Source organism: Aulostomus chinensis, chromosome 15, assembly GCF_037954235.1.
Source record: "Aulostomus chinensis isolate RoL2024-O1b breed Wild chromosome 15, RoL_Achi_v1.0, whole genome shotgun sequence".
In the NCBI taxonomy this organism is placed as follows: domain Eukaryota; kingdom Metazoa; phylum Chordata; class Actinopteri; order Syngnathiformes; family Aulostomidae; genus Aulostomus; species Aulostomus chinensis.
Window position 1 is genome coordinate 18,884,345 of NC_141334.1, and position 10,954 is coordinate 18,895,298.

The 10,954-nt window shown below is 43.1% G+C and overlaps 1 protein-coding gene across 3 annotated transcripts; it reads right to left on the reverse strand.

Moving 5' to 3' along the window:
* Positions 1-940: 940 nt before the first annotated feature.
* Positions 941-8,430, reverse strand: LOC147249068 (uncharacterized). Of its 3 annotated transcripts, none has more exons than XM_086179271.1 (8): positions 8,325-8,430; positions 7,594-7,762; positions 4,060-7,138; positions 3,719-3,747; positions 3,417-3,569; positions 3,227-3,293; positions 2,973-3,077; positions 941-2,477 (listed from the first exon to the last, which is right to left on the reverse strand). In XM_086179271.1, exons 2-8 carry the CDS (start codon positions 7,737-7,739, stop codon positions 1,641-1,643), a joined length of 4,416 nt encoding a protein of 1,471 aa, XP_086035397.1. In that variant the 5' UTR covers positions 7,740-7,762; positions 8,325-8,430; the 3' UTR covers positions 941-1,640. The 3 variants fall into 3 exon arrangements, with proteins under 3 accessions (XP_086035397.1, XP_086035396.1, XP_086035398.1); XM_086179270.1 differs by having other exon boundaries at positions 1,084-2,477; positions 3,408-3,569; XM_086179272.1 differs by having other exon boundaries at positions 1,089-2,477; positions 3,408-3,569; positions 4,075-7,138.
* Positions 8,431-10,954: the final 2,524 nt, after the last annotated feature.

Here is a 10,954-nt window from a genome sequence, read left to right on the forward strand (position 1 = left end):
GTGGAATCTAGATTATTCAGATTTTTACTATTTCTACAGAAGAAGAAAAAATGACTGCCTCAAGTAATCACAGATCCTGCTGAGCTCAGCTGAGGAAAAAGTGTGTGTGTGGTAGCAGAGAAAATACTGACTGTACCAGGAGCTCAGAGGAGAAACAGTGTAACTGTCCCTGTGCACATGGTCAGACTTCTGGAGAACCTGCCCGGAAGAGTCAAGGCAGCAACTAGAGGAATTGGAAACAGACAATATCTTTGTATTCAAAACTTCAGAGCAGGAAGGGACCAGCTGGGATTTGTAGTCCTGTCCTTGATCTGATCCAACATCACGAGCTCCAGGCATAAAATGGGGAGATCTTTCAAAACTTTATTCATAAAACCACAAAATAAAGCTAACCGTATTGCTCAGCAATACTGTTTATGTTGTTGGTGTGAGTAAGTAATGATCAATAGGCTTCATAAACCGAACTGCATCCATATTTGAAGGTAAAGCAATCTACAGGAAAGTTTTAATCTTTCATTAAATATGGGCTCAGAAATCAAACAACTTTAAAAACATAAATTCCAAAAATAATGTTTTATGTTTTAATGTAATTTTACAGTGTTGTGTCAGTGTTTGGCAGACTATGGGACTCTCTTCTGTTGTCTCTGGCTTTGTAGGTGGAGGTGAAAAATATTTCACCGTATTTGTGCAAAACCCAGGAAGAAACATCATCAAACCAAAAGTAGAAATGTGCCCCCTTTGGTTACCTGTCTCCATTTCCATCCATCCATCCATTTTCTTCCGCTTATTCCTGTCAAGGGTCACAGAGGGGATGGAGCCTATCCAAGCGGCTACGGGCGAGAGGCGAGGTTCAATCTGGACAGGTCATTCGTCCATCACAGGGCCAACACATAGAGACAGACAACCATTCACACTCACAGTCACACCTACGGTCAATTTAGAGTATAAATCAGCCTCGTCCTCTCTTGATGTCTTTGGACTGTGGGAGGAAGCTGGAGTACCAGAGAGAACCCACACAGGAACAGGGAGAACATGGAGACTCCACACAGAAAGATCCTGTGATGGAGCCGGGACTTGAATCAGGAACCTTCTTGCTGTGAGGCGACAGTGCTGACCACTGCACCACCGTGCCGCCCCTCTCACTGTCTGTCATTGCTAAACATCTTCTCTTAACTCTCTGCCAGTGACTCCTCCCTACAAACCCACAAACAAATACATACAGACTTTCAGATGAGAAACGACAACCCTTTCCTAATGTTCGATTAATACCTTTATTTAATTTACTGGATGTTGCACGAGCAGGATTACAAGGGGAACGTTTATCTCGGGAAGTTTGTTCAGTTAGATTCATTCCTGACAGGTTAGTTATTGAAAAAAGGGGAAATGAACTGTTTCACATAAAACAGGAACATGCTTTTGCATATACATACAACAATTATAGAGAAGGTTCTCATAATATTGACCCTAAATAAGACTACCCTTACACAAGGAAGTACTAACAGGACAACACTAAGGAAAAAACTTTTAGGATGTGTTTAGATGTGCTTAACACTTAAAGCATTGGATATTCAACTATGCATAACTGTGGTTAACTAAAGTACAGCGTAGGAATTCATATACAGTATATCAAGCACACAGTGTCACAGCTGTGTTTGTTCCCCTTTCAACACCTCCTCTGGAATACCTCCGTCCCAGCTGTGCACCTCTGCCCTGCCCTGACATTTACCTTCGCTGGGCTGTGGTTCACACATGAAGTGGTTGAGCATCCTCTCCACTGAGCAGATGCTGAGGCTGGCCAGATTATCTGCCGCTGATGTCCTGCTTTCCATTGCCCTGTCATTACTCATTCTCCAGTGATGAATGATCTCATTATCTAAATCTTCAATAGCTTCGTCCCCTGGGTGGTGGAGGTCCATCATGGCCTCTGTACCTCTTAGCTCCTTTTGCATTTGATGGCATGCGAGAGGGATTTCCTCCAGGCTAGCTGACCTGATCAGGATGGTAGAACCCATATTGGGGCCTGTGGTGATCCTGAACGTGCTTTCACGTGTAATGCCATCGGACAGATTCTGGAAGCCAGCAGAACAAGCACTGCTTTGGGGGACTGGTATGATCTCGTTGTGGATGGTGAACTGGAGATGAGGTATCTGAAGAGGTCGCGGAGAGGGGCATCTGATGATGTCCTCACCTCCAGACTCACTGTCTTTGTCCACATCTCCTTCCCGGTGCCTCCCTGCTTGAACTCTGTTGGACCCTGTCAGTATGAATCGTGGGGTGTCTTCTCCCATCTCTGACCAGTCTGATTCCTCCTCCTCTGGAACTGAGCCCAGGCATTGCTCCTGCCCACCACTTTTGGCCTTCCCATAGTTGTGGCTGTCCATGAATTGGGCCGGAGGAGGAGTGATAGGGAGGACCACCACAGGGACAGAATCATCTGCCTGGAAATGGCGCTCAGGTTTATGCAGCATTGATGTTGCCTTTAGCAGAAGTATTGAGGGAAGCATGAAAATCCATAATTTATCATAATATTATTACAAAGAATAAGAATTGTGTATGTGTATTTTTATACAGGCTTATCAATATCATATTTCTATGGTTTTAAGTTCATTGCAAATTTCATTTTCACAGAAAAAAATTGTTCAAATGATAATAAATATAATCAAGGGAAATGTAAGTTAAATAATTGGTTAGATATTAAATTATTAATCAATATCATAAATCAATCAATGCAATTTATAATACCAATATCATAACTGACTGTTTAAAACAATAATGAAATTATACATGCAATTATTATGTTGCTTTTTTTCATTTACTTTCATTCAAGAGTGGCTGTTATCTGTTTTTTCCAACATCTTGTCTTGGTGTGTGTATATTCATGCTCACAGTAGCTTACTGAACAGCTAATTGATACTGGAAGACAATATACATCCACTGTGTGCCTCAAACTCCGAGGAGAGTAAAGTTCTCACATTGAAAGTTTCCACTTGGCTGGCAAATTTTGCATCAGCAAGCTGTTCAGTCAGTGCTGTAATACGCTGATTCAGCCTCTCTCGCTCTCCTTCAACACTCTGAGCCTGTCACAGAAAGCACAGATAAACCTTCGATAAGGGACATCGCATCAAGTGTTTTTGACAGTTTTGGATCAACTTTAACATTGAAATCACATGCAGAGGATGTTTTTGTGGTCCGTGCAGAAGACACATGAACATATTTGAAATCTCACCACTGAGAAAAGTCTCTGCTCTAGGAGATTATTTGTCTGCTGTGTGGAGGAGCAGCTGTCATGCAGGCTGTGAGACAAAAAAACACAACACATTTACATGACAATAGCACAGTAAATTGCACAGATGAATATGGGTCACAATGTGCAAAAATCATCATAAAGTCTAAATGGCATTTATCACATTTTAAACCTCTCTGTGAGGGTGCTCAGTTCCACACGTGTTCTCTGGAGCTCCTCTTCCAAAATCTTCTGGCTGCTTATGAATTCCTCCCCTAAACACTCCATCCTAACTGCCGTCTTCAGCAAACTCTGGTGCAGACCCTCATTCTGCTCCTGCAGAGAACTAGAAGAATACATATAATTCACGAGAGCTATTCATTTAATTAATCTCTGACTTTTGGTGTGACATTACACAGGCCATGTGTCCTCTGTAATATGAACTTTTATCAGTTAGGAGAAAAAACAAACAAACCAGAATTACGTCATACTTACACAATTCTCCCCAGCTTACACGTCGTTTCCTGTATTGGAGAGAACAAAATTACTTTGATAAGAAAAACAAGATGCAAAAATAACGTGAAAAAGCTGAGTTTAAAAAAAACAACAAAAAAATGTGCCAATTACTATTCACTCATGCATAAGTTTTTGTAATTACTAATGTCATGTTCACAGTGACATGCACTGATGCCAAAATCAATAGAAAAACAGATGAGTGGAAAACTGTTACATAACCTGTTAATCAAGTGTGTTAAACATGGAAAACCAGTAACATCACAATGACTTACCTAATGCACATGATATCATAGGGAATTTAATGAATGAATATAGTTAACCTCATGATTCCATACTTCATGTAATGATGAGGTGGTGAAGCTCGTCTGTTCCTCCTCGTGACTGATGTTGGCAGAGTGTCGAGTGAGGTGGCCATCATGGTCAAGATCATCTTTGTTAGAGTGTGAATCAGGGTGGTGCCTTGGACTGTGATGGTCTCCATGGTGATGCTGATGGCTCGAACTGTGGTGATCTACTTTCTCATGTTGATGGCTCGGACTGTGGTGGTCTACTTTCTCATGTTGATGGCTCGGACTGTGGTGGTCTTCATTGTCATGTTGATGAGCTTCTCTGTGGAGGTCTCCATGGTGAGGCTGATGGCTCGGACTGTGGTGGTCTCCATGGTGAGGCTGATGGCTCGGACTGTGGTGGTCTCCATGGTGAGGCTGATGGCTCGGACTGTGGTGGTCTCCATGGTGAGGCTGATGGCTCGGACTGTGGTGGTCTCCATGGTGAGGCTGATGGCTCGGACTGTGGTGGTCTCCATGGTGAGGCTGATGGCTTGGACTGTGGTGGTCTCCATGGTCATGGTGATGGCCTGGACTGTGGTGGTCTCCATGGTCATGCTGATGAGCTTCATTGTGGTGGTCTCCATGGTGAGGCTGATGGCATGACCTGTGGTGGTCTCCACTGTGATGCTCATGGATTGAACTGTGGTGATCTCCATGGTGATGTGGGTGAGCTTCAGTTTGGTGGTCTCCATGGTGACGGTGATGGCCTGGACTGTGGTGTTCTCCATTGTCATGCTGATGAGCTTCATTGTGGTGGTCTCCATGGTGAGGCTGATGGCCTGGCCTGTGGTGGTCTCCACTGTGATGCTCATGGATCGAACTGTGGTGATCTCCATGGTGATGTTGGTGAGCTTCAGTTTGGTGGTCTCCATGGTGATGGTGATGGCCTGGACTGTGGTGGTCTCCATGGTGATGGTGATGGCCTGGACTGTGGTGGTCTTCATGGTGATGGTGATGGCCTGGACTGGGATGGTCTCCATGTAGATGCTGATGAGATTCACTGTGCTGGTCTCCGTGGTGGTGCTGATGAACTTGGCTGTTTTGGTCTCCATGGTGATGCTGATGAGATTGGCTATGATGGTCACCATGGTGATGATGGGGAGTTTCACTGTGGTGGTCTCCATGGTGATGCTGATGAGATTGGCTATGATAGTCACCATGGTGATGATGAGGAGTTTCACTGTGGTGGTCTCCATGTTGATGCTGATGAGACTGGCTATGATGGTCTCCATGGTGATGCTGAGGAGCTTCACTATGGTGATCTCCACGGTGATGCTGATGATCATCACTATGATCGTCTCCATGGTGATGCAGATGAGACTGACTATTATGGTCTCCATGGTGGGATTGACTGTGGTGATCTCCATGGTGATGCTGAAGGCCTAGATGATTTTGACGCTGATGAGTTTCTCTGTGGTGATCTCCATGGTGATGGTGATGTCTTGGGTTGTGGTGATCTCCATGGTAATGTGGTTTAGAAGGGCATTCTGTGCTCTGGTGGTTGCTGTAGAGATGGTGACTTGTATTGTGGTGGTCTCCATGCTGCTGTGTTGGACTGCGGTGACCTTCATGATGATGAAGTGTTGGGTTGTGATGCTCTCCACGATCATGACGCTGAGCTCTAATATGTTTATCTTCATGGTGAGGAATGCGGCCATAGTAATCTCCAAGGTGATGATGATGATGAGCATGTCCACGGTGGTCACCATGGTGGTGGTGACAAATGGAACCATGATGGTTTCCATGGTGATGGTGATGAGTTGCACTGTGTTGCTCTCCATGGTGAGGATTTGGATTGTAGGGGTTTCCATGATGGTGGTCTCCAGAGTGACGGAAGTGAGAAGTGGTGTGGTGGTCACCATGTTTATCAGTAACGTGATCATGGTTTCCATGATCATGGTGATAACCAGGACTATGGTTATGCCCACGGTAATCGTGATGACTCATATTTTTGTGATGTCTATGGTGATGGTGATAATTTGGGCTGCTGCAGTCACCATGGTGATGATGATGACAACGAGTATCATGGTCTGCTTGGCTACGATGGTGGTGGCGTTTGTAAGAGGGTGAATATGAGCGATGCTGAGGGCTTTGAGACCATGAGTGGTTTCTTTTCTCACAACTTATATCAGTGCAACTTCGCGGCCTGGGACACATTTGGGGTGAGTCTGCTGAACGACGTCTGTGATGGTGGTGGAAAGATCTAGAGTGGGAAAGCTGAGTAGATTGGGAGAGCTTACTGGATGAAACTGAGTCTGCACTGGCAGGGCGACTCCTCGCCTGCCTGCTGCCTGCCTTACTGGATCGAACAGAGGCCAGACCTGGGCTGCTGGGTCTTTGAGCATCTGTAACCCCAAGAGTGGTGAGTCTCATTGGGCTGAGCACCTGCCGAGTGATCTCATTAAGGAAGGCAGAAAACTTCATTTTCTCCTTCATTAAATTCTTCCTGGCTTCATTTTTTCTCTTTTCCTGGTCTTTTTCATCCTCATTTCCATAGCCCTCTCTTTCTTGGGGGCTAGTCAGAGCCTCCATTGATTTGGCTTTGCGGACACTTCCTGAGCCTCTTGTCCTCTTCTGTGCCTTCTTTGTTGGGCCTTGTGCACGGCCACTGTGGGAGGACTTGCCTTTCTCTTGTTTTTGCTTGGCGGACAGCCTGTTCTGCCCTCCTCTGTCTATCAAAGGGGCCATGTCATCCCCCTCCTCATAGTACTTGTGCTTCCTGGAAATGTCTGTGCAGGACAATGAATGCTGAGACTTCCGTACTGGATATCTCTCTGAACACTCACTGCTGCTCTCAGACGACAGGCTCGAGGAAGATGTTGAAATGGCAGAAGAGGAGAAAGAAGACGAAGAAGAAGAGGAGGGGGAGGATGTTGATTCACTGGATGAAGATGAGGAGGATGAGGAGGAACCAGTTGAGGAACTCAAAGAAGTTTCAGATAGAGAGAGATGACGGTGGTTTTGTTTGCAGTGATGATGGTGAGGATGAGAATCATAAGTCTTCTTAGTATCACACTGACGTCGATGGTGATGATCACTGAAAATGCTGTCGTCTGCTGTTGAATGGGTGCTGTTTCAAAATGGAAACATGGATATTTAAAATCACACTGTTCACCAAGGCAAGGACGAGAGAATTATTTTGGGTCTCGTTCAATAGATCTTACACACAAATTTGCTCTTCCATGTAGGACTGTTTTCACCCTCCATCAAAATCTTACAGACAGAAAGTGAAGCCCGAGGGTTATTTGTAACTTCTGGCTGCTGACATCCATTGTGCACCTCTTGTAACAAGTCTTTGCAAACCTGAGTGATTAACAGTTAGAAGATGTCCACAATAACTGTCCGGAGCACAGAATTACAAATGGCCCTCAGGCTTTGCTTTCTGTCCGTAAGACTTAACTAAGGGTTAAAAAAAAAAAAGTCCTACTGCATGGAAGAACAACTTATTCATGAATGAATGAGGACTTACAGCAGAACCTGCACTCTAATGAAGTGAAAATATCAAATAAATCAACACAAACTTACTCGTGGCTGTCGTCCTCTGACTGTTGATGTAACTTGTGCTGGTTGTGGTGAAGACCATGGCCCTGTTTTGGGGGATGCTGCTTCATTTGTGGCGATTTTGCATCAGTCTTTCTACGTTTGTGGTCTTTTTCTTGATGGTCACACATTTTAGACGTTGTCCTGATCGGGTCTGAGAAATATTTCTGCGTTAGCTGAGAGAGACATTCACATAATCTGGTACAATATCAATCAATATTTCATTCCCTGGGGGAAATTTGTCTTTGACCTTGTTACATAATTCCCTCTGTCACTGCTGTACTACATTTCAATGTTCAAATTCAATCAAATTCACATATGAATACAAAGAAACCTCAGATTCTAGCTCACAGTGTTTTTACTGTAAACTGAGCAAAAGACACCATGATTGTGATCAATAATTAACAACCTGTTTATTTCAACATTCTTGTATTTCTTTACTGCATTTGATAAGGATACAAATCATTTTTGTGATGTGAGATGAATGAATGAATGTAATGAAAGGCAGAATAAAAGATCCGACTGTCCAAATGTGACTTCAAAAAGGTAGGAAAAATTTAAGAATAAAACAAGCTCTAACATTCCATTACAAAGGCATTCTAATTTTAAAACCAGCTGCAATAGTCAAAAATATTAGAATAGTCATACAAAATGAATGAAGATGTTTGTCTGTAACTCACTGATCTATCCATCACACAGCCGAACTCTGTACTTACCTTCTTGAAGAAGCTGCAGTGATGATACAGGCAGAGGTGTTCACTGATGCTTCGTACCCAAAAACTGGTGGCGCTCTCTGTGTGATGTGCTGTCCTAATGAATAGATGGGCACGTGTGATACACACACAGATGCATGAGCGTGTGCACAAACACACACACACACACACACACACACACACACACACACACACACACAAGATCACACAAAAATCAATAAAAAAAAACCCTCCTGTGACATCAAATGACAGAGCGGCCGACTGGTGTGTGTGGAAATATTTGAAGAATATTCATCAGTGCTTTATACCAACTTTAATGAGGATACTGTGGTGAACCAAACAGATAATCAATATAATCAACACATATTGTACATTTATTTTAGATTATATGTAGAAATATATTGTGAATTTTCTTGAAAATTCACGAAAAAATTACTACCTGTCTATAAGACTACTGAGGGTGAAAAAAATGTACAATGTGTGTCAGACCAAGCCTGTGGGTAAGAATATCTTGAGAATGAGGCCCATTGTTAGCAAGATAAATGATAACTATGCCATGAAATAAGATGAAAATATAGATCTATTACCTCTTACTTTGAGAAATTATATCTCAAAATCTTTCACTGGCATTTTTATTTCATATATTCAATATAAATATAATCATTTTATCTTTCTATGAGGCAGGCTCATAGACAGAATCTCATCTCTTTAAGCACCTGATAGTGAAATATCATGTAATCAATCGAAATAAGCACACATATAATCATAATGCATGTTTGAAAACTAAGTATGTGAGTTTCTGTAGAGCAGCCCAGAAACAGAGGCCTTCAGCACCCATCCCTCAACTTGTGGGGCACCGTTTCTGTGACAAATCCAATGAGGAAATAGTAGAGAGGGGAAGTTCAGAATAAATCTCTCCATATATCAACAGTTCATCACCACATTTTTCTCTCTAGTCATCCTGAGTGTGAACAGCGGTTCTGTTACTGCATGCATGCTAGGAGGCCAGGTTATTGATCAGGATGCCCCTATTATGTCAGTGCAATGGGCAATCTAATAACTCAAAGTTACCAAGAATTACATTGAACTCCGATACAATGACAAAGGCAATTACTCTACAATACGTCATGGTGCTTCATCAGACTCGAAGCTGAAGCATTTTCAGATGTCAAGACAAATGTGAAACAACACAGACTACAGCTCTGTAATGTCAGTGCCAGATCTGTCGTTCCGTTCGTAACTTGCAGCGTGGATGACAATCATCGCCGCCGGCAGCTTTCCCTGCATCAATGTCACATAGCAATCAATGACAAGCCACTGTAACTGCTGGTCAAACGCAATGGAAAGTTGGAGGAGGCAACGAAACACTCACATGCAAATTGTACTCATGCTTGTGAATCTGTGTAACTCTTGACGGGGTGATGATGAGGATTACCAAGGACAGCAGGAGCCCAGTGTTACATTGTACACTACGTCATCTATCAACCACAGAGACCCAATAATGTATCAGAAAACCTGCTACCTTGTCATATGGAATTAGTTCTTTGGAACCTCCGTAGTTAACTTGACAGAAATAATAAAACACAAAAGGTAAAATCGTTCTTTCCAAAATAAGGATTTTTAACTTCATACCATAGACACACACCAGAGATACTGAGTTAAACTGACAATGAACACAAACGCAGCATTTTTAAGTGCAAGACATGATAAACTCAGATTTCTCAGCATATATAGAGATCAGGAAGAGAGATACTTTTATTGCAAGATGAATCAAATTCTGTCATAGAAGTATCACAAGTGAGATGGATATTTAGTAGGTGGCTATGCTATTATTCTGTTTGTATACAAATGAATTATTAATGACTATTATGGATTTATTGTCCATTGTCTTCTGAATGTGAGGGTTCTCAGTCATCCAGGTCATGGTAGTCTGAGTAAGGCGTAGGCAACTGGACCTGTTTAGGGTGTAGAAGACATTTCACCTCTTATTCCAAAGGCTTCTTCAGTTCTTGAGGAAGATCCAGGTATTCAACCTGTGGGGGTGCACCTAGGGATTCAGGACTCACTGTTCATGTGCACCTGGAAAAAAAGGGGCCATTCATTTGAGGACAGCAACGTTCACATTCTGGACAGAGAGGACAGGTGCTTTGAGAGAGGAGGCCTTCTTAGTTCATGTTGGGAGACCAACGCTGAACAGAGGCGGGGGCCTACGGCATCACTTATCAGCCACCTACAGTGCTCCTTTGAAATCCCTCACCAGGAAGATTGAACCACCATCCCAATCTCAACCCCAGTCTCGGGTTAGAGGTTAACGACTCTTGACAAGCCACTCACCTGGCCCTTTGTGATTCAGATGACACACAGGCTAACAAAGGTGCCATCAACACTCTGGCCAAGCCCCCAGGTGATCCCCCTTGTGGTTAAATACCTGCATTTCCTCACCTTGCTTCAGAACTGAAGAAGCCACTTGGATAAGAGGTGAAACGTCTTCTATATCAAAAAGAAATCCAGTTGCTGACGCCAGACTCTAAGATTATCATCTGAATGTTTTGTCCACGCAGTTGGGCTGTACCGTGAAACGTGAAAAGTACAATTATTATTATTATTATTAGTAGTAGTAGTCTTATTGTAAA

Excerpts from the sequence above, each read along its gene's own strand:
- LOC147249068 (XM_086179270.1), bottom strand. The coding sequence starts at position 7,739 with ATGTGTGACCATCAAGAAAAAGACCACAAACGTAGAAAGACTGATGCA. Across the intron at positions 3,570-3,718 it reads TGTAAGCTGGGGAGAATTGT|TTCTCTGCAGGAGCAGAATG; the intron begins GTAAGTATGACG and ends GTATTCTTCTAG. Across the intron at positions 3,078-3,226 it reads AGCAGAGACTTTTCTCAGTG|GCTCAGAGTGTTGAAGGAGA; the intron begins GTGAGATTTCAA and ends TTTCTGTGACAG.